General features: G+C 45.9%; 1 protein-coding gene across 3 annotated transcripts; it reads right to left on the bottom strand.

Moving 5' to 3' along the window:
- lnx2b (ligand of numb-protein X 2b) lies at nucleotides 1–18,494 on the bottom strand. 3 transcript variants are annotated; one of them, XM_036547940.1, is made up of 10 exons: nucleotides 18,362–18,494; nucleotides 13,342–13,925; nucleotides 12,040–12,236; nucleotides 10,675–10,871; nucleotides 8,466–8,906; nucleotides 6,795–6,938; nucleotides 5,047–5,221; nucleotides 4,369–4,615; nucleotides 2,415–2,573; nucleotides 1–2,070 (listed from the first exon to the last, which is right to left on the bottom strand). In XM_036547940.1, exons 2-10 carry the CDS (start codon nucleotides 13,728–13,730, stop codon nucleotides 1,935–1,937), a joined length of 2,085 nt encoding a protein of 694 aa, XP_036403833.1. In that variant the 5' UTR covers nucleotides 13,731–13,925; nucleotides 18,362–18,494; the 3' UTR covers nucleotides 1–1,934. The 3 variants fall into 3 exon arrangements, with proteins under 3 accessions (XP_036403833.1, XP_036403835.1, XP_036403834.1); XM_036547942.1 differs by having other exon boundaries at nucleotides 13,342–13,867; XM_036547941.1 differs by lacking the exon at nucleotides 18,362–18,494 and adding an exon at nucleotides 14,773–15,531.
- Nucleotides 18,495–24,298: the final 5,804 nt, after the last annotated feature.

Here is a 24,298-nt window from a genome sequence, read left to right as displayed (position 1 = left end):
ACTTATTTTGTTTAATGAGACATTTTTAATGATACAACAGCACAAAAGCTCCTTATGGCTGCAAAGGTCTGTAGGCTGAAATAGTGCCTTCTATTTAAAAATCATACAAACTTACAGTATCTACAGCAATGAGGAGAGACAGATTGCCGAAGCAATGATATGGATATTATCCCCATTTCCAATATTTGAGCTACAATACAGAATATGTTGTTTACAGCATTCATTTGAACCAACTCAGTATTGAAACATCAGTAGCAGTAATACTTAATCGAAAATTGCTCCACGTTCTTTTAAAGTTGTTATCACGATCATGGGAAAATCTGTGAACAGTGAAAGAATACAAGCATGGAGATTAGCAACTGCAGTCAGGCTCTCCCTGTGAAAACTCAACAAGATGATACTTCAACAGCACGTTGCTCCACTCTCAGCTGGGGACCAGAGCAACATTTTTGGTTTTGTGATACTTAAGGCAGCTGATCAACTGATTTGTCTTTCTGTAGAAACAAGGCACCCAAATGAATTGAAAGACATTCAAGAATTATACATTGCACAGAAAGTTAGGTAGCCCATACAATTACATTACAGCGCATGAACAGTACACTTGTGAACAATCAAAGGAGACAAAAAATATAGGACTACAATGTTCTTGCATACACAGGAAATAAAATTAAGTATCCCCAGTAAATAAGATTGTCACAACAAATCAGTTAAAGATGAGTAGGCGAAGCCAGTTACTTCATTATGAGACTTTGGTATGTTCTCACGCAAAGGAATTTAAAGTTTTGTGTCAAATTTAATCATCTCACTTCTCCAAAATCACATTACATAGTTATACTTCATTCATACTTTATGATATAATGGACTATTTTAAACTACCATCATAGTCTGCAGTTTTCAGATTTTCATATGAATTGACTAGGTTCACTAAATAATAACACTAGAAATAAACATCTAAAAGTTGTACTACTATATATATATATATATCACCATTGTGCGAGTACAATGCTTAATATCGGTGTCCAAACAATTGTCAAGACTTTTAAAATAAATGCATGGGGTTCATTGCTTCAACAAAACAAAAATTTATAAACACAAAGTACTATAGGCTTTGAACAGTTACAAAATCGTCAGAGACTTAAGTGGTGGAGCTGAGCACTCATCTTTAGCATTGTGTAGAGCTACAGCGATGATTTTGCTAAGTTATCATCAATAAGATTTATTAACTGCTACACACACACACACACACACACACACTTACATGCCGTGGGGCACAGACATACTTACTCACAAGTATACATACTCACGTGTGCGCACACACACACACACACACACACACACACACACACACACAGCCTTCCAACCACAACATGTACAACAAGTATGCCATCAATGAAATGTCAGTGTGTCCAAAAAGGTTCAAACTCCTCTCCCTCCAGTTTACCTGAAGGCATTTTTGAGACAAAAATGCCAATCTTCAACATTGATTTATATTAGTCTACAGTCACATATTCCCCACTGCTCTTTGACCATGCTCTCCCTCCCTCTCACGCAAGGAACCATGTTGAAGGGAGGAATGTGTATGCCCTGTATGGAACTGTTTAACTCAGCCATCCACAGATGTAACCGGCAAGCCCGTCTAGCAAATGTGGCAGGGCAAAGTGCAAATAAGCTGTCAACTTGAAATAAGGGGAGGTCTGTAAAATAAAATAAAATAAAATAAAATAAAATACTTTAACAAAGTACATTCCTGCGGTTGGGCCCAGCGTAACAATTTGGGACTTTCTTTCTGTCTCAGAGTGTCGTCCGTAAATGAAGCTTAGTGTACTGTTGTACAGAGTGCTGTTGTAACAGAGGCTCAGCGGTGATGGGGGGGGGTGGGGGGTTTGAGGTGTCACACCTGGTCACACCTGGCAGGTAGGGGAGACCAGGGGCCGCTACACCAGGCTTCCAGGCCAGGACACCACAGTCAGTGTGACTTTGTTCTTCTGCAGCTTTAGCAATGGGATAAGGGACGAGTTGTTCATGCCCACGGTGGTGGCGCCATTCACCGCCACAATCTCATCACCACACCTGGGGGGGGGGGGGGGGGGGGGTTTGGGGGGAAGAACACAAGGAACTTTTCTCACCACAAGCTGACTTACTGCAGCCCCCTCCAAAAGCACAACGCCCCACCTCATTTCCTGGAGAACAGAGGCGCAGCTTGATCACGGCCGGGGTTGCAGAAACCTTATTACAGTGCGTAGCATTCATACCGACACCTGGAGCTACCACTCCTCCCTAGCTTTCTACTTATCTTTTCTGTGGCCCCATTCACGTCAAATGGAAAATGTGTGAGAAAGAGCTCATTCAGCGCAACTGTAAGAAGTTAGCTTTGTGCTTCGCAAACCTGGCAGCGGGCGGATTTAAGGACTCACTTGAGGCGGCCGTCGAAGTGGGCCGGCGTCCCGGGCACAATGGTCTTGATGAAGAAGGGCTGCTGGCCGTGGCTCTCCTCGTAGCCCCCGACGATGCTGAACCCCCAGCTCTCATTGTTGGTCTTCTGCAGGACGATGTCTCTGCACCAGTGCATGTGACTGTGGCCAGGGGGGGCGGGGGGGAGCGGTGGAGGGACAGCAGAATACAAAATAAAGGCCCGCTCACTGGCTGTCCTTTTGATGGGTCCAGTTCTCACACAAAAATGAAAACCTTTCCTTTATCAGATCTCCCTTATTCTGCACCCTCACAAGCCCTTGAAAAATGTATGTTTAGACTAGAGCTGCTCTATTCTCCCACATGAGATTCTGCCTGCGTGTTTTCGTTTCACAGGCTCATGCTGATATCCAACATCAGTAGGTATTCCGCCACACACCGGTGTCAAAGCTTGTTTACCTTCATAGCAGAAATTGCCTGCAATCTTCTGTGAGGCAAAGTAGTTGGTAGACAGTAGTCATGGATGACCAGTTTTACAGTTTGGCCATTTTACATTCCAGACATGCTCTGACCAGCAGAACTTAAAAGTGGTGAGAAGCCAAATCTGTGGAATTTCCTAGCCATTTTCACAGCACGATGAGGCAATGTACTTGTGAGACTTTCAAACAGCCAACAAAAACTGCATGAAATAGATTCAGAAGTAAATAAAATAGATAGACAGAAGTATATCTACTCTGGATATTAATATATTGCTCCTGATGTAAATTTGACTGATTGATCATTCACGACCAACTGCAATACAATTAAGAGACAGTGACTGTTTCACAATCACAACATCACTGCAGTGGGCAGGGAGGTTATATCTCAATTATCCTGCTGAATGAAAATCACGAAAGAAACACAGAAAGGAGCCAACACTCCCCCACTCATCTAGAGAATGCCTTTTCATCATTCAGTTGTTAGGGACTTGATCAAGCAGAGTCTCAGTCACCACCCAAGGCATTTGCAGCTTCCAGTGTCTAACCTGACAAAACACTAGAGCCAAACACAGTCTGTCAATGATTGGCCACTGTCTCGAAGACCGTGTTTCACAAGCACATCAGCAGTATTGAGATATTACCATGCTCCATATGCTTGTGTGAGCTAACCAGTGCATCAGTGGTTAAACTGTAAGCAAGTAATGACATAGTGTACTGCCAGGTTCCTGTGCAGCAGATTCCCATGGTCACAACTGTTCATCACAGCAACAGAATGAGGTATTGTTAGCAAAATCTCAGGTGGACTTGCCGGCAACGGAGACCAAATCCTCTTTAGCGATGAATCAAGGTTTTGTGCCTTGATTGACCACAATGGACATCGGCCAGTATGGCGCAGACATGTAGAACAATAAGCTCGCTGATGTGTGTAACAGTCCAATCGATGGGGAGGTCCAAGTGTCAAGGACTGAATAGGAGCGTCTAGTCAGTGCAAGGCTCCTTTTCAAGTGACTGATGGCAATATGGCTGCACAGTGTTGCATTAAAGTCCGGGCACCTCGCTTCCTGGAGGTTCCTCTTTACATGACATGGAACATTGTTCCGGTAAGGCAATACACAACATCATGTCAGCAGCCAAAAAGGTCTTGATTCATGCCAATATTTAACAATGACAGACGCATAACAACGCAACAACAACCACAATATTCCCATAACTATGAGCACAAACACATAACAGTTATCATGTGCTGGCAATTACTTGATTTGAGCAAAACCAGCTGTTTTTTCGGAGCTCACTTTGGTTTCCTACCCCGTTCTGGCTACAGCTCTGTAGAATTTACAGCAATGGAGATAGTAACTGGAGCTATTTTAGCTGTATGTAATAGTAACACAAACAGCAGGTGGTTCTTCAGCAGTGAATACTTCCTCACACCCATAGCTATTAATATCCCCCAGCCTTTCCCAGCGCCGGGGGTGTGGCTCACCTGGGCAGGCCCAGCCAGCGGGTCCACAGCGGGGTCCAGTTGATGTCGTCCTCCCTGGGGTTGTCGAGCGTCTCCAGCTCCTCCTTGTTGCCCGCCTCCCCCTCGTCCTCCTCCTCCCCCTCGGTGAGGGTCTGCACCACGCGCAGCACCACGGCGGACTGGGCGGCCTGCGCCTTCAGCACCGACACCGCCTCGCTGTACGTCAGCTGCGTCAGGTCCACGCCGTTGATGCTCAGCAGCACGTCGCCTGGGCAACGGGAGCCATGACAACATGACGGTGTCAGTGCACCTTCACTCCCAAAGGAACACTCCATAAGAAACGCCTCCTCCTCTGCCAGGTGTGAGATTGACACACCTGGCTATATATTAAATGAGGCAATTCTGCGTAAGGGTACAGCAGCAGTGCCCCAACAGGGAATTGAACCTGCAACCTTGCAGTTATGAGCACTGCTCCTTACCATTTTGCCAAATTGCTGCCAGTTTAATAGCAATAGCAGTGGCCCACCCCGGATTCAATCTGACAACTGCCTGGTTATATGTGCGTATGACTCCTGTATTTCATGCAGTGTTTAAAATCAGACGCCGGTCACACTACATCTCGTGATGGCAGAAAGTGTAACAGTCAGGGAATGTGTGTGGAGTGTACTGGCTCAGGTGTGGAGCGGAGCGCAGGTTTACCTGTTTTAATGGTGCCGTCGCGGTGCAGGCAGCCCACAGGCTGGACGCTGGTGATGTAGACGGGCACCCGGCTGCGACAGTCCCGCCCGCCCGCAATGGTGATGCCCAGAGAGAGGCGTGGCTCCTTCTTCAGACTCACCGTCTTCTCCTGGCTGGAGAATCCGCCTGGAGGTTCCTGGACACACACACACACACACACACACACACACACATAAAGTCAGCTTTATATGTTGAGGACCTTAGACAAGACCAATATAACCCCCGTTTCTACTTCACAGCACTGGACATCGGCAAACAGAGATGACTGTAATTATTTCAAATGCAAATATAAACTCCTTTTTGTCCCCGAATTTAACAGAGCTGCCAATACAGGGGGTCAAAAGAAAAAAAAAAAAAAAATCACAGGAAATACAATGGATTCCTGTTTCAAAGCAGGTTATGTGAACAAACACAGCCCAGCAAAGAACCTGTTTGGGAATTAACAGAGTGACAAAGTGCAGGAACTGGCACGTAGCCCTTGCAGCTCAAAGCCAAAGCTTCCTCCACCTCTCCCCTGTCTTTAGAGCATGTGGCTGCCCATTCAGATGGGGGGGTGGTGAGGAGGGGGAGGTGGGGGAGGGAGGGGGGTCTTCCTACCCAGCAGGAAGCCCCCCCACCACCCACAGCAAGGGATTTATCTCTGCAGGGAAAAACTAACTTAGCGGCTTTGATCCTCCGCCGCCCACACAAACAAACAAACAGCAGCGGCACGTGAGGCAGCGGGCCGCTCGTCCTTTTGATCAGGGGTGCGCCGCCTTTCATCTCTCCGCTCCGACGCGCCGTGTGCCCCCGAGGCCCCGCCCCCCCTCTCGCGGCCGCCGCTGTCGCGTCCGCGCCGTCCCGGGTGACAGCGGGGCAGCGGCGTCGCTGATTGTAGCGCCCCGCTCACTGAGCCGAGAACAAACAGCCGCACAGACCAGTACGTGACTGATCACTGCGGCCGGACGCAGGACCACGGCAGCGCTGCTACTCGGCCAAAGTGCAGTCACGTGGGCAGCACAATGGAAGTGCTTTGGTCGTGTGTTAACCAGAGCCCACAGCTGCCTTCTGACCTCGAAAGGTGATGCAGCCGGTCACACCCGAACAATCCTCCTGTCAAGCGCAGTATAAAATCTCCCAATCCCCAAAGTTTGCCAGCAATTAATTTATGACAGTCATGGTTGTCACACCGAATTTCCACACCAGTATCCCAGAGAGGGCCTGATTTGAGGGCAGGTCTACAGGCTGGTCTTCCAGCTCACTGATAGATTCCTATGCTGGCAGGGTAGAATCTGCCAAACAACACTACAGAGATGGCAACAAGCTAGGGGAAAGGGGGGGGGGGGGGTTGGGGGGTGGTAGGGGACACCACTGGCTATACTGAGATGCCACTGTATTCTCCCAAACCCAGAAGAATGCCTGTTGGTGTGGATGGCATGTGGCAGCATCTGTGGGTGGTGTGCCAATACCAAAACGATGAATCTTTATTCCTTACTCCCCAGTGGCTCTGACAAATGCATACCAAGATCTGTGAGTGACTACACCTATAGCAGCTGCTGTTAATCTCAGCCAGAAGGCAAACAGTGTAACTAGGAACAGACAGCTTCTCCGTCTGCAGGAGCATGTTAAATCGGGTGCGTGGTTTCGTTCATGCCTCGCCCCGCTGGCAGAGAGGCCAGGCATCGACTCCGCCCCTGTGGAACGGCACAGAGTCCAGCCGCGCGTCTTACCTTCACGTAGGTGGAGCGCCGCCTGAAATACTGCAGCTCGGGGGCTCTTCTGGCCCCTCTACCCTGCCCCTCTCCGCTCGTGCCCCCCTCCTCGGGCGGCTCCGCCTGCCTCATCACCACGAAGTTCACCCGCACCTCGCTGGCCTGGACACAAACAGCACAGGGGCTCCGTTCCCAAAATGGCAATCGCTCAGACGGCACACTTAAACAACCTTTACGGCCGGAACACTGCGTGATGTAGCCGCAACAGCACCAGGTGGCAGAGCCCGACATTTCGGCTGTTTTCACCCTTTAGTGGCAACATTCATCACATGTATAGGACATATGTAAACGGCAGTTTATGACATACGCACCCTAAAACACTGGCTTTACAATTCAGATTCTGAAAATAAAAGATTAAATGATGTGATTTAACTGTAAAAAATAAATTCAGAATAATGAAAATGAACATGTGTCAACAGAAATTAGTGTCAAGAGTATTGTAAAAAGAATGTGTCTCTCAATTAATTAAACAGCCTTGTCAGACACTGCCAGTGCCTCATCTCTCGTGAAGAGCCTTGGGGTTCTTTGTGATGTATCCCTGTTTGAGGCCCATGTAAAAAAAAAAAAAAATTCACCAGTTTTCCACTTTTTTTCCACCTACGCAACACTGCAGACATCAGAGCACTTCTGCGCTCTGCTGATGCTGAACAAGTAATCCAGGCTTTCATCACCTTCTGCCTGGATTACACACTTCTGCTCCGGTCTGGTGTCTCCTCCCACTCATGAAATAACTACAGCATATTAAATTCTCTGCTGCCTTCTTTTTCACCGTCATACGCTCCTGTTATCACCCCGACCCCACTACACCCTGCTACAGGATCAGCTTTAAAATTACTCTCCTTCCTTCCAAAGCCCTTAATGGTTCTGCTCCCACTTATCTAAACAAATTCCTCCACCCCTGCCGGATTCCTCAGATCCTCTAATCCCAGTTTCCTCTCCGAGTCTGTGCCTTCCTCCAAACTGTGTGAGAGAGCTGTCTGCAGCTCTGGAATTCCCCACCTCTCCACACTGGACATGTGTGGAACACTCTATTCAAATCTCTCTGACAGACTTCACCTGTTCAGACCTGCTTTTAACTTATAACTGACAGACCCTTCTGCTTAGTATCTAATTGCTTTGTCTGGCTGATTTCTTTTTTGACGACCTATGTTTTTTCCCTTTATTCCTTTATGGTTTTTATTCTAACTGTAATTTTTTAAGTTCTTATCTGAGGACTATTTGTATTTCTAATGTGCCATACAAATAAGATTTATTATTATGAAATTCAAGCCAGAGATTGTTTAATAAGCATGTTTTTGTCTACTGTGTAATTTTCTACTTATTGATTTTTTTTTTTTTTTTACTTCCGGTGATTTCACTGGATATATTCATATATTCACTGAACTTGGAGTACTACATAGTTCAAAGTGTTCTTACTTTTAGATTAAAATGACTTGGCAGCTCTCTGAGGATTATGTTCATCCATTAAACCTATATTAAATAGAGCAGTCTTTCTCAGGTTACAGTATGTGAAGCTTATATGTGATATGTAGGAAACAAATCTGTGTATTTGTTGTAGAATGTGGAATGAAACTGGAGTGTGGCCGTAGGTGCCCACCTGTACTGACCGTGGCAGAAGGGGTGGCGTACCTGTATGATCTGGGCGGCGCTCTCCGGCGTGCCGTGCCGCAGGTCGTGCCCGTTGATGGCCAGTACCTTGTCGCTGTTGCGCAGCTTGCCGTCCTTGGCGGCCACGCCCCCGGCCAGCAGGTCCAGGATGAAGACGCCGGGCTCCTCGGACTTGCGGATCAGCTTGATGCCCAGCGGCTCGGTGCGCTCCCTCTTCACCAGCGTCACCTGGATGACGGTGCTGGCGCTGGGGGCGGGGCAGTGGGGGGGAGGGGAAGTGATGGTGGTGGTGGTGGTGCTGCTGCTGTTGGGGGCGGTGGGGGGCGAGTGGTGCTCGGGGCGGGGGTTCCGGGTGGAGAAGCCCTTCTCCTGCATGACGGTGAGCCGCGTCATGGAGCAGGGTCTGCGCAGGACCGCGATGGCGCGTCTGTGAGGGACGCAGGCCACGCTGACGTCATTCACCTGAAACGCACACACACACACGCGCGCGCACGTACACGCGCTCGGTCAGCATAACGCCCCAGGTCGGCTTTCACAAAGACGACTCGCTCCTGGATTGCATTTCAGACACAGCGCTGGGCACAGAAGGATGAGCAACTCTGCAGAACATTTCACATCTAATCCTCTCCCTCCATCTTAGATCTATGTTTATGTTCGCCTTTTCGGCCATTAGTCTTAGTATAATGAAATAAGCAACCAAACAGGCGATCAAGGACTAGGATGAGCAAAAGCCCTCCTTTAAAATCAAAGTATTCATTTACAATGGGAAAAGACAGATACAATTTCAAGAAATTAGTAACGTTATCTTCCTCTGCCTCCATGCATATCTCCTTACAAAAAAAAAAAAAAGTGAACCCCCCAAAAAAGCGAGGTTATGTTACAGCAGATCCTACAGCAGCCAGCAGCGTCAGAGGCTCATGTTTACGTTTCCAGACGTCTGATTGGTCAAACACTGAAGAAGGGAAAAAAAAAAAGGAAAAAAAAAAAAAACAAAGCATTCTGGGACCAGAATTCCAGATATTAATCTGAGCCCATTCTGAAGGCTCAGTTTACCATAGCGCTGCATTCCAGGGCTTCCAAAAGGAGCAATCTTGGGAGAAGAAAAGGAGGAGTTTGAGAAGACAAGCAGAGGGAGGCTTGCAATGCAGAGTGCCCCACAATTAAACCAGCAAAGGGAAACAGTCGCTGTAATATACTACACATAAAAAGCACCATTTCCAACATGCTGCTGAAATCTGGAGAACATTGCTGAACTTAAGCAGCAAATTAAATGTTGAACATACAGTGTTACTCTGTGTAGTTAAAGATGGAAAGTGTCATCACTGCTGTGCAGAATATGTATAAAGTGATAAAGTGGGGGAAACAACTGAATCATCATTTTCCAAAATTAAGCCCAAGTTTAGGCCGCATGCACAGAGCGCTGCCTGGCAGGGCGGGCGACCTACATACGTCGCGCAACATTTGCTGACATTATAAAAAGGGAACCAGTGAAACGAGGGGACATCTTGCAGCCCCTGAATGCCGGCTGGTGTTATGTGTACAGTTTCTGGAAGACAATGGCGGCATTAGTGACGGTTCACCACAGACAACCGCCGAGCACAGGCGCTGGCGGTGCGTGTCATGTGACCCGCGCTCCGCCTCGCTGGGCGCCGCCGAAGCAGGGCCGTCCGTCCCCGGATCTCTGACCCGGCCCGGGGGGTGGGGTGGGGGGGGACAAGCTCCCGTATTTATCATTGTTCGTGGGAATGATGGAGAAGGACAGAGTCATTGTTTCTGTCGGAGGTCTACTGAGACTTCAGTTAGACAGCGCTCATTGTTGCGGGGGAAGGGCGGGGGGGAGGGGCGGGGGCGAGGGTGGAGAGGCAACAGTCTGCTCACTTTAACTTGTCCAAACTCCACTCCAGTTCGGTCATCATCTGTACATACAGTACAACCAAGAGCAACTGAGTGAATAACTGAACCAGATAATCATTAACCAGCTGGCAAAGGTGGAAAGTACCTGGTAAAACTTTAACCAACGGGATTTTAAGATTAATACAAATGAAGATGAAGAGAGAGAAAATTACAAGAGAAATATTTCTCTTTCTGGCTGACTTCTCTCCACAATAAGGCTTATTTCAGGCTTGTGTTGGTTAAGTGGGTAAGTGCATTTAATAGAAGGACAGTAGAAAAGAAAGACTGCGACATGAGTGAGGAAGATGGAGAAAGGGAAGAGAGGGGTTCCCCTCACCTCCAGGATGTGGTCTCCGGGCGCCAGCTTGCCATCTCGTGCCGCCAGCGAGTCACGGAGTATCTCCTGGATGACGATGTTACCCAGGGGTGTGTCTTTCCCGCCCACAATGCGCACGCCCAGCTCGTCCTCCGGATCCTCCCGGAAGATCTCCACCACGTTAGCCTCCGCCACCAGGCTGCACCGCAGAGGGGCTTCTGCAGCAGGAGCCAGAATTCAGCATGAATGTATGCACACGCACGGGCGCACGCGCGCACACACACACACACGCAAGCACACACACACACGCGCACGCACAGACACAGACACACACACACACACACGCACGTGCACGCACAGACACGCATACACAGGTTGGTGCCCTCTAACAGAATGGAATTAGAATCCATGGATTTTACAAAGGGGAAATTGGGGAATTTGTTTAGTCACCAGAAGCACCATTATCAGTGATGTGTACACACACACACACACACACACCCATACATATACACATTACACACACATATATTATATATATATATATATATATATATATATATATATATAAAAAACAGACACAAAACACTACACTATCAAGCATATGACCTTTACACCAGGGTGACATATGAAATATCTATACCAAGCAATCTGTCATCCATGTTAATAATGGAAAAAAAAATTCTACAGAGCCTGTGGATCCCCATCAGTCCTATCACAAAAGGGTTCTGTTGCCTGAGTGAAGGGTGAGCCAATCAGCTGACGACATAAGGCCTGAAGGTTATGAATGTATGAACAGTGATAAAGATTACACAAATTAGTTACCAGGCAACCAGGTGTTTTGATTATTGCTCACAAAACCAGAAGACAGAATGCCTTTGGGTGTTCCCTCGCCAGAGCAGATGTGGTTTTTCGAGCACCGTTCATACGTTGATACACGCTCGGGAGGCTCAGACAATGACTCGGCTGTGAGACGCACAAAGAGCCCGTGGCCCCCAGCGACATGCAGTCAGACACAGGCATCGTCACAGACCTCATCCTCTCCCCCTCTCCGCCCTCGCACGGAATGGCCAGATCAAAGGTTGCTTTTGTTTTTCCACAGTGCCAACACAGCCGGGAAACCATTTCCTGTGCTTTTTCACTGTGTGCTTTTGTAAACTTTTCTCACCCTCACACTCTGCTATTGGCTGGGCCAGCCTGCTCTCCTTGACACGTCCTACTCTGCAGCCAGAAGAATGCTCTCTGCTACTGTTTAAACAACAAACACTGCCTGGAAGACTTGGGCACGCAGCGCTTTAAAGCCGAGACTCCTCGGGACATTGTAACGGAGGTGTCGCAGTTTGCACTTTGCTGGCGCAGGCGTGGGGGGGGCGGAACAGGAAGCTTTACCGTCCTCGCTCTCCTCAAAGGCGGGGTTGACCAATCCCGGGTCCGCCGCGCCGCGGGGAGTGGCCGTGCGCGACAGCGTCGGGCCGAGTTTGGAGTCGGACCCAGGCTCCCCCTCGGACCTGCCCCCCTTCAGCTCATTCCAGGAGGGCCTCTTCCTCCTCTCTGCCTCCTCCCTCATCCTTCTGAATGCAGAGCATCTGAGGAAAAGAAGGGGGCGGGGTGGAGGTCAACACACACCTATCCTCTCTCCCACACCAATCATTACTCACCGGCCACCCCTTAATTAAACGTAAACACGTCCATAAGGACATGTCAGCGGCGGTGACTGAAGACGTCCTTTAGCGTGTATGTGCTGACAAGTGGTTTGCAGTCAGTCCATATTCAGCCAGTCAGCAGAAAAAAAAGAAAAAAAAAAATCAATACGGTTCATTCATTCGTTTGGGTTGGGGCATAAAGTGGGGCCGCCCGCACGTGCTTGAGCGTTTAGGTTCTTGGAAGCCCTTTTTTTTACGGTGTCAGGAACGCTGGGATTTGGCAGCCGTGTAGAGAGAGTGAAGTTATTAAGGGAGACAAGCTATGCAGATAAGGAGCCTATTTTACTGCATTGCAGGGAGGCGGAGACCGGACCGGCCGGCACTGGGAAAGGCTTTGGGCTGATTAAGTCAGCGCACTGCTGCTGATTCCTGAACCCCCCCCCCCCTCCTCTCCCCGATACCGCCCTGGTGACCTTTGCTTTTTGATGACATCACGGCCGCACACATAGATAACAGACGGCATGAGAACCACACCAATACTGATCTGGAAAAAAAAACTGCATGTGTCAGTGGGAAGTGGTGGCTCTTTCCTGGGTAGAGGCAAAGAGTTCTGGTGTCATTTCAATAAAACTGACTGGGTATGTTTTACTTGACAAAGGAAAAATGAAGTAAAAAAAAAAAAAAAAAGGCAAATGTTCATTTTGCTACTTAGTGGCTATTCACTAGAGATTCATTATTTACTGGCCACACACACAGCAGACATTGAAATGGGATCATGAGCACAGGAGACTCCCTCGTTTTCCTCATTGTAGTGATGGGATGAAAAAGCATACAGTACAAAAATGCAAGGTTGTGCCTGTAGTTCTGCTCAGATCAGTTGCAAAATTGATTTTCAATAAATGCTTTTAATAGCCCGACCCTCCCTCCAGCCCCCCTCGCTCTTCTCTCCTCCACTCAAGGCTCTCTCCTTCCTTTACAATGCCTTAAAAAAAAAAAAGTTCCATTTCCTGTGACTTCTCCGCCCACCCCTCCCGTCCCCTCGGCTCACCTGTTGTGCAGGTGCGGCTGCAGCTCGCAGCGCTGCATCTGCTGCTGGCACTCGCTGTGGTAGGGGCAGAGCACGGTCAGCTTGTCCAGCAGGTTCCTGACCAGCAGGCTGGAGGCTCGGCACTGGTGGAGCTGCAGCCTCTGCCGGTCCACGGGGCAGAAGTCCTGCTCTCGCAGGAAGCTGCTCAGGCACTGGAAGCAGTAGGTGTGGCCGCAGGGTGTGTCCATGGGCCGCAGCAGGGGCTGAAGGCATATGTGGCAGACGAGCTCATCGTCCACCTCGTCCTGGTACTCGTACAGGTGGTTCTCCTGGCCGCCGTGGCCCTGCCCACACTCCTTACACACCTGCGCCCAGGTGAGGCTCGTCGAGGAGGCCTTGGCCTCCGTCATGGCTGCCAGCTTGAGTATCCAGTCCAACTTCCGCTGTTAGGAGAGCGCCGATGTCTATCTCTTCCTGTGTTTCCCCTGCGCTCACGCAAAAGGGCGGATTTAGCCCAGTCTGTTTCAGCCAGCCAAAACCTCAATCCCTGCGTGCACACAGACCCACTCAGAATCCTACTTTTCAAATATCTCCATCCTGGATTTCTGTAAAAAGGAAATGGAAAAAAAAAAAAAAACACACACACACACTTTGAAAAATGACGCTCTCCTTCTCAACCTTTTTTCTGCTTACCCTGGCTCAGCAGGAAATGACACAGTACCACTGAGTGCCAACAACCTGGAAAAATTGCAGCTGTTTCCTCTTAACGAGTTTCCTCAGAAACAAAATTCTTTTCTTGGCTAAATGTCCCAATTCGCTTCGTAAAAAAGGCTAAACCCCATGGAGTAATCTGAGAGGAAAAAAAAAAAGAAGTCAAACTCAACAAATGGGAAGGAACAAAGGCACGGTACTATAAGAGAACTTTGCGTGAACCATGCAGCTATGCAATTCTGGTTGCTAATGACCGCCTCTCGACCAATCAGCAGCAGGCTACCTCCCTTGGTGAGCTTTTTAATCTCTGCTAATTCCCTCTCGTGGGAATGACTGCATTGACGAGTGTGTGCCTTAGAGTTTCTTCTGGCCATTTAATCTGTACATGGGCAAATCACACTGCCCTCCCCTCAGCCTAACCCCTCTCCCCTATTGACAGATGCTACGGAGCACTCAATATTCTATTCTATTTTTACCGCTCGTACAAAGCAGCATAGCAGCAAAAAAGACCAAGTATCTGAACCAGACTTTTGTGGGAAACTGGCATTTTCTATAAACCGGCACAATACATGTTTTCCACACCTACAAGACAAAAAGTCATCACTGTCAAATATTTTCATCATATGCCGCGAGACAAATGCAGGCAAATATAAACGGCGCAAACTCCTACTTAAATTTGCAGACCCCCCCCCCCCCCCCCACATCTCTCTGTCTTTCTGTCTCTCAGTCCCCCACACTCACCTGTGGCAGAAACTTCGCACAAGCTTTCAGTGCCGTTTAGCTAAAAGAGGGTCCATGATCTGCGCCGCCGAACGCAGCCTTCCCGCTCCACCATGAGGTTAGCAATGTGAGGAAAAAACCCTGCTTTCCCCGCTTCTCCGCCCGGCCTCATTATTTAATTCATCCTCGGCTTTGTTCCACCCACCTCAGATGCTGATATCAGCGATGTCAAAGCGCCCGGCAGCTCCAGCATGCAAACAAGAAACTCAAACCGAGCAGCTGCGCTGGCCGCCTGCAGCCTGACTGAAACCAGAGCCCTACACCTCCGGCAGGATGTGCGTTCGTGTGTGTGTGTGTGTGTGTGTGTGTGTGTGCGCGCGCGCCCGTGGGTCTGCTGCACAGAGTACCAGGTGCATGGTGGGAAAGGCTTGTTTGTGTGACTTGCGGCCAGGCGGCCAGGCGGCCGGTGGGAGCTGCGTGACTGGGCAATAGGGAGCCCGGTGGAGTGGAAAGACGTTCCCATCTGTCTGTGCCGGGCCAGGGAGGCAGAGCGAGGGGGAGGGTGGAGAGCCAGAGGAGGAGAGGGAGAGGAGGGGGCTCAGACTGCTGATGTTGCACTGTCACAGGCAGCCGGGCCAGCCTCAGTACTGACCAATTACGCAGCTGCCAGAGCCTGCGCGCACACCACCTGAGGTCAAACAGGACAGCCTGCTCGCCCATTGGGCATTCTTCTATTTGATTCAAGTGATTTTTTTTTTTCCTTGTGTATTGGGCAGGAGGGGGGGGGGGGGGGGGGGGGTCACAAGACGTGGCAAGATAGCAATACTTTTCTTGAGGCAGGTATCTAAAGTTCAGTATGTGAAAACACTGTAACATTATACCAAAAAGAAAATGGTAAAATAAAACTGGCTTTCATTACGTTTTCAGTATTTCCAATATGGATGCGATCAACTGCGCTTGTTGGGAAGGGAAAGAAGGTAATTTATCACCGTTTACTTGTTTAAACCTGCCGTACAGAGACATCTGTCATGTCATCTCAGAGATCAAATGAACCCTGGAAAGCACAATCTTTGATCTGCATGCCTGATCCAGCTACACAGCACACAAACGTGTGTGTGAGACAAGAGAAAAGAGCCCGAACTGAGATCAGGGGAACAAGACAGGGAAGAGACTGAAGAGGGGAGAGTTAAGAGGGAAAGAGATGATTGGAGGGAAAATGAAGGAGGGAGAGAGGGAAGAAGAGACACAGAAAGGTGACACCTGGCTGTTAATCCTGTAGATTACTCTCTGGATGCAGCGAGCATCTTAATTAAAGGGGCCTCCAGATGAGGAGTGATTGGGCTGTCCTTGCCTCTGACGGATGGCCTTCGCTGCCTCCCCTGAGGTTTGTTCCACGGGCCTGGATGGCAGACATGTCACCGTCCACAGCCCTCTGTGTATCTGGAGCCAGTATTTTACAGCCGTGAAGCCAATCAGAAGGACACAGCCTTCCAGAAATTAGCCTGGCCCTTTACAACCTGAGCCACAGTACAATGGCTCCTCCACATACTGGATGGAGATTTATCCTCATGACCTATGTGGACAAGTTTCAGCGTTTTTGGACTTTTCTAGAATTTTTTCAGTGCTTTGGGTGCTTCTAGGATACTTTGACGAAAAAGTAACATACTGTATGAAATATGATTTTGGGATTCATAGATGGGTCAAACAATATCCTTTATACTCAAAAGGAGAAAAGAAGGAAGTCTGAAAATTGCTTTTGTTACTCCTCATCTGAAAGCTGGTGGTAGCCACAGGCTTGAATGCCATGTGGATATCACTTTCTTTTATATCAGTCATAGACTCTCTTTCGCCTTCATGAGAACAACAGCGGTGAATCATGTTTTTCACCACACCCACACAGCAAAGAGTGCAGGTTCTGACTGCATCCCACAATACAAGCTGACAAACGCCTGACTGGGAGTGGCGCGATATTCACCTCTGACAGGTGTACCTGCCTCTCAGCCTTCCGTCGCTGTAGCCTATCAATGGCAAATGTCCTCTTCGTGTATACCCCCCCCCCCAACCTGCCCCCCCGAGTGTCACACATTTCAGTCCTTCTACAGCTCTGTGAATGAAACAACCGTCTCCATTACAATAACACACCCAGGTCTAAGCAAACAGAGAGAGGGGCTTCTAATCCTTCTGCTGGTCCCAATCAAAGCCCTGTTTGGAGACGCTTAACTGGGCAAAGCAGTGTATCACAAGCCGGCTGTGGCACACAGCTTAGCGGTTCAACCATGAGTTCCCTCTAACAATGGACTCCCCTGTCAGATACCGACGCAAACTCCACACGATGCCACTAAGCATTTGACACTGCCAGACCCGCTCAACACACGCATGCCGACATAGCAATGTAAGCGAATCCAGGCTGCTTTTGGTTTGTTGTTACTATGACGCCAAACAGAACAGTGACTTCACAGAGAGTAAATCTCAAAGGCTGACTACCCATGTCAACAGCTTGATCATTTTCAGTCATCTACATAAACAGCACTGTGTTTGACATGAGAAGTTGGAAGGTGGGTGTGTCAGATGGACGCCCCCCCCCCAAGATAGTATGAAAATATTGCTGTGTGTATTACACTCTACACAGAATAGCCCATATACCTATTTATTAATAAATAAATAAATGAATAAAATAAAAATAACTGGCTTGCCAGTACATTTCATTTCCTGTGAAAATTGCTTCATGTTCAGCCATGTCTTATACATCAAGATTATTTACCAAATGTGCTCAATATCTAATCTATGGGCTACAGAATAATATCGCCTTTTGATAAAAATAGCATAGAAAGTTACCAAAACTAAAAAAAATCACACCACATAAATAATAATCATGGATAATATTTTCCCTACTTAAATAAAATTTGGTAATACTGAAAAATGATTGGCAGATTCACACTTCCTCCCTGCACACCCTGAATCCACAAACACCAGCATTTATTCCATAAGAAACGAAAGCGCAGATCATTTTGCTACGTTACCCACACTGGCACACTCCGTCCTGAAACCATAAATTATGAAAGGACACCGCTGACAGTTGGAGACAAGGTTAACAACCGCGCAAACTTTCCCCGTCCGTCACTTGTGCAAACACTTTACCGAAAGTCCCTGCATCGAGCAGATTACTGTTCAGAAAAACATATGTGGCTAATAAACTCAAATGAATTTCAAATAAAAGCTTTTGCGACACTTAGCAACCGATACTCTCGTAGAAACTGGAGATAACGTTAGGCTATCGACTGCCCGCATACACAGCGAGCTAGCCATATCTCAAGTTATCCATAGCACAGTCCCACAATAACTCTCTAGAAAATGAATCGAAACCTCTAAACCTGACCGTGGATTACTACAGTACCTCAGTGCACTATCAAAGAATCAGTATAAAAGTACATCGCTGGAAAAATAAGAAGTCAAATGCACAACAACTAGGCTAAGAATCCGGCTATCCTGAGGTGTCTCATTACGTTCCAGAGAGCGATACTCGTCTTACCTGTGTAGCAGGGGTTTTTTCCGGAAGTATTAAAACAAAGAAAGAAGTAGCTATAAGCTCCATCTAAGACACAAAACTCACCCGTGACTTCGACTGCCACATTTGGGACGATTCTGTTTTTACGGGGTGGAAGCTTTATCTTTAGTCCATGCGGTTTCTCCTCTCCCAACACGACACCGCCTCAGGTGTTGTCCAGTCGTGTACGCAATTTTCTTCCCAGTTTCGAACAACAAACAGAATAGGATCTGACGTTTTTCACAGGAAGTGCAGGTAATATTTAAATCAAGCAGGTCCCTTGTACAGCCCACGTGCACTGCTACGATTGTTCTTTTCATGCTAACATAAACATGCGAACATAAATATGAATATTGAAGTCATACGCAGGCCTCCCCATATTTTGGCAACTATGCTAAGCAGTTAAGGATTTACCAGTAGCTACAGCGAAATAATGTTGCTGATAATATATTCAAAATCTCCTTACTCCTTGACACTCTTCGCTAAGAGATGAAATGAGTATAGTTATACGTTATGTTTGTGTACAGCAAAGTACAGTACAGTAAGTTGTGTACCTTTTCAATCTTTTAATTTTAGTCGTCTTATTTCAATGCCTTAAATAGATGTGTAGCCTACATATTTTCAGTAAGTTTGTATGAACACTAGGTTTTAAAATAATTTTTTCCTGTTTTGAAGAATGTTCATTATAATGCACTTTATTGCATAAGAACCGATGTTACACAGCATTGGTTTCCCAATAGTGCCTTGACACAGTTACCCTTATGTGGCCCATATATTTCACTATGTATGTGAACACTTATATTTTATTTTTATGTTTTACGTTACCACTTAAGTGGCTGTGTTCTGTAAAGTACTGACATTTGACTGTTGGAAGTACTTCAAGATTTTATTTTGAATAAAACATTTTTTGGCCATTAGCCTGTTTTGTCTGTTATAAACCAATAAGGTCCACACTGTTCTTGGAATGAACAATATAAATTTATTGCCAGCATCAGCCAAAAATATAAATTTTGTGTTATCATAAAAATACAATACAGATAGTAAAACAAGTTAGTTACATTAGGAGCAGTCATAGATACTCATCTGAAGGCTACTGTTACACCTATGTACAACACTTTCAAACTTGAAAACAGTAGCAAACACCTTTCAGGGACCAGTCAGTGTTAAAAGAAACCTGTAAGCTCTACAGATTTGAGAAATACGAACACAAGGCATCTCTTGAGTCATTTGACATGGTGTTTGCATGAAGAGGATTCCATTCACAGGCCTCATTTTCTTCATGAATATCAACATCAATATCATCATATTCCTCACTGTTAACTTCACAAAAATTGTGAAGCACGCAACAGGCTGAGATGATAGTGTTTATGTTGTTGATGTGGCAATCGTATCTCTTCATTAGGCACCGCCATCGTCCCTTAAGACGGCCAAAAGCCCTCTCCACAGTCATCCGTGCCTTGCTGAGCCAGTTGTTAAAGGTGATCTGTGCAGGGGTTGTTTGTTGGTTTTCAGGGTATGGTTTCATCAACCATGGCAGTAGTGGATATGCTGCATCCCCCAACATCACCACTGGCACATCTTCTCCTGCAAACCTCTCTGTGATATTAGGGAACAGTGTACCACTCTGACCCCTCTCATACAAGGATGAATTGCCGAACACTCTGGCATTATGGACTTTGCCTGGCCAACCCACACTGATGTCCCAGAACCGAAGTCGATGGTCTACCACACCTTGCAGGATGACAGAATAGAAACCTTTATGGTTATAGTAGTCTGCAGGGCTGTCAGGGGGAGCTAAAATCCCAATATGAGTCCCATCAATAGCTCCTCCACATTGCGGGAAACCCCACTGGTCTCGGAAACCTTTAATAATAACCTTGATTTCATGTTCAGAGGGTGTTCTGATGTAAAGAGAAAGCAAATTGTTCACAATTACAGAGGCAACATGATTGGCTATAGTGACTGCAGTAGACTGGCCAATCCCAAATAAATGGGAGATGGTTCTGAACTCCACATTTGTGGCCAGTCTCCAGACACATATCGCCACACGTTGCTCCACAGGCACTGGTTTCTTGAATGTGGTTGTCTGTCTGTGAAGGTGTGGCTGGAGGATGTTGCACAACTGCAAGAATGTAGTCTTTCTCATTCTAAAATTTATCTTCCATTCATAATCTGTCCAGCTGGTGACAACATGCTCCCACCACACACCACATCTCTTCCAAATCCAGATGCTCCTGAGGCAGAATGGAGAAGTAATGTTAATTGATGCATAGACTATTACTTTACAGCATTTTGAAGTATAATAAAGTAGACTGTGTTTCAGTCATTATGCTAAGGGACAGACCAATATTTTGTGTCAGATTACAGTAGCCTATCACAATAATGTTAGCTAATGTTAACCAGTTTGGGCTACTACTTGTGTGTGTGCTACTGTCATCATCATTACAACAACAAACATCTTCTATTATTACAGTACTTGGATAGTACACTTTTCAATTCATTCGCCCTGAGTCATCGAACTAGGTGTAATTTAACAATACCCAAAGAAACCAAAAGAGAATATGGATTAATAACGGGTCTGGTTCTCACCTTACTGATGAACGTGAATTGTAGTCGGCGAGTAAAGCTCCAAATTCCTCCCTCAACGTCAGCTGCCTCCGTAAAAATCTTCTTATACGTGCAGCACGATTAACTGAAAATCGCTGCGTTACATAATCGATAAATCTATAAGGCATGTGAGTGGGCTGTGTGTCACCGCGCCCAAAACTACTCCAAATAAGCCACAAAGTAAGTACAATCACGAACTCCATTGTGCTGTGCGAGAGCGCTTTTCTTCAACACAAAAAGTCGCGTCGTGATGACGTAAGTGTGTTCGGGCTCGGAACGTTAAGCGCAATGTGAGCGCAGGCCAGCGGGGGAGGGGGCGGGGATAATCGTGCTCGGACACGGTACAAGGCAACCGCGTCTAGTGTAAGTACGCCCTTAAACTCATATATATTGGGCGTTCTTCATTTTTATTTCTTGTTTTATATTTGTTTCATCAACTGGTGCATTAGTTATGAAAAATACCATATAAAGATACAGTAAAAATTAGGAAGGCACTCTTATTTTGGAGCTAGCAGAATAGCTTCTTTTTAAATTTAGTTTCACATTAGGAATAATTGGAGGTTAACATGTATGTTAACCTTGTTAAGGAGTTACAATACAATACGCATTGGTCATATCTCGTAAATATAGTAACATTGTGCACTGTAACATTGTGGATCCCACAATAATAAATCAAGCACCTCATACCCTTTTTTCTGTCTCTGTGCTCTTAAACTCAGTTAGCCTGCTTTCACTGGCTCACCCTTGCCGCTAATGTTTGCTTTAAGTACCTTACCTATTGTTCATCTCTGTTAAACTGCGCTGTATATTTGCTCATTCCTCCTTGCAGTCCAAGCCAGCGCTTATCATGTAATACAAGATATATATGCATGAATCATATGTTGCAAGACTCAAGAATCTAGATTGTTCACCTCTCTAATTCCTCAGTAACTAAAAAGTAGTGTCCATTCAACTCAAGACTGATACCCCCTCTACCTTGACTTGTCTCTTAATGATGTATTTAGACTAGCAATTTAAACGATGTTTGGCATTTCCAGTTGTTAAGTATTGTTAATTGTCGTACAAATGATTGACTCTTCTAACATACCATCATGTAATACATCATATCAACCTATCCAATTGTCTGCTAATAAACACTGTACTTACTTACTGACCAATATCGCATATCTCTTACATATACTTATTTCTGTGATTACAATTCTGAATTCTTTGTGTAAGTGATAGTTACAGAAGTTGCCCCTGATAGGAACAACTGCATAACCTTAGAACAGATAAATATTAATCCAATATTGTCTATTTCCACAAGCAATGTTAATGATTAACAGACGGGGGTTTATGCAAGAGCCAGCCAAGAAATTCTTAGCATGTGGAACAATGTTAAACCTAATAAGGTCAAAACATATAGTATGTGAATGTAAATATCAGCAATCTATGTTGTTGAAATACTAAACAAGTTGACTGATGTGGAAGAATCATGGGTTTTATTTGAGCACAATGTTACACCCAGTTCAGTATGCTCATATTTTTTTAAGGTTTTGTGTTTTTCATTTGTAAAATTTGTTCATATTTGGGCATGGACATAAATGAACAGTTGATCTCTGTATTACCACAGTTTACAGAGTTGAGACATGAGAGATGAAAAGTGAAAATGGTTCCATGAAGTGACTTTAATTTTGCCTAGAAATAACTGAATTTGTTTAAAAATCAAAAGAGATGTCCAGATACCAAATTGTGACGTTCTTTCCTTTTTTATTTTCTGTCATGATTTATGGGGTTAGCAGAAAAGGAGCTCCCTGACTGATGTTCAGTAAAGTAATAATACTTGCTTTGGGTGCCTGCCGGTTAAAAGGCTTTTGACACTTGAACAGTGTCAGCCTTTTACCCCCTGCAGAAGGCAAGGGAAGTCTCTACCCTCATAAAACCGTCCTCTTCAAGCCTGATATCGGTTGATTTATTGGTCCAGGAGAAAAACGCAAAGCCGAAAGAAAGACATTCACAAAGCCTCAGATAAGAGAAGAGCTCTTCTAATTGGAGTTCCTGTGACTAAACAAATGTGGCAAAATTTTCCCAGATCAAGTCAAATCTTATCTGCTGGCATCAAAACTGGCATGTTCAATATGACTAAGGCTGTGATCTATATTTTGCCCTCACATGTATAAATCATTCATTGTTACTGGCTTTGTATAATGTATGTATAAGGTGTGCAAATGTTTTAGTTTAATCCGAAATTATTTTTACATGAATAGTTTGGTCATGTATACCCTAAGCCACTATACCACCACACACGTCACACATACAAGTCAGTGTAACATATTTCTTTCTACCAGAAACAAAAAGATTTTCATTCATTTCTTTTTAATCTCAGTTCTCAAGGACAAGTGCAAATTGTGGCCAGGTGAAATGTAACCAACTGGTTCCACTTGTGGGTGAGAATAATTAACAGTTTGAAACGTCACTGTCTTTTAACAGCCAACCAAGTGTGGTGCAAAGGACAATTCTTTGTACATGAGTTAGAGCACCACCCTGTGGTATGTTGCCACAAACTTTGCCAAAAGATTTTTTTCATAGTTTTAAACACATTCTTTATCTTAAAATTAAACTGTGCAGTGTCTCCCACATTCTGTATGAATTTAATATCAGTCTTCAAACTGCATATCTCTGAAAGCAGAACAATGGAGGCATTGGTCTGTCTTACTGTAAATAAAAGTCACCCCAGAGTAGTGTGGCTTGTTATGACAGCCTATAGGAAGCTCAGGAAGTAAAAAGAAAGTGGTGACACAGTCAAACACTGACTCATGAATCCAACACATCCTGAAAGTCACACACAGAAGATACCCACTGGGTGTTCTCTCTGTTTGAGGAAGAGTCCCCACAAACAGGACCGAGGCTGTTTGTCTTTCCTGGGATCAGCAAATATCCTCAATACAAACAACCTCTCACACAACGAGGGAAGGGAAAAAGTCACGCCATTAGGACAGCTGCACTCTCACTGCTCAGGTTCTTTGATGTTCCCAGGAGAGGCCTGATAATGAAGACTCCAACGTCTTAATCCTTTTAATTGGAGAGCACATGTAACCTGCTCTTATGTTGTTCACTGAAGCAGGGCATTTGGTGTGAAATTCTAAAGAGGAAAGAAGAATGGATTTTCAGAATGAGTTTTCAGAACATCCTGGATTCGACAGTATTACTCTGTGAAGCTAATATAGCGCAACTGAATACATCAAACAGATACATTCATGCTTCATGTCAGTATTGCAAGATTTATAGATTTTACAAAGAGTCGCTCCTCGCTCTTTGGCTCAGGAACAATAAAACATTGATCGTACCTTTCCTCTGGTTTCACGTTTTCACATAAATACCTCCTTTGTATTTGTTTGCTTTCTCTCAGTAGTTAGT

This window comes from Megalops cyprinoides, chromosome 16, assembly GCF_013368585.1.
Source record: "Megalops cyprinoides isolate fMegCyp1 chromosome 16, fMegCyp1.pri, whole genome shotgun sequence".
NCBI classification, from domain to species: domain Eukaryota; kingdom Metazoa; phylum Chordata; class Actinopteri; order Elopiformes; family Megalopidae; genus Megalops; species Megalops cyprinoides.
Note: the sequence above shows the minus strand (reverse complement) of the source record. Positions and strands in the feature narration are given on the sequence as shown.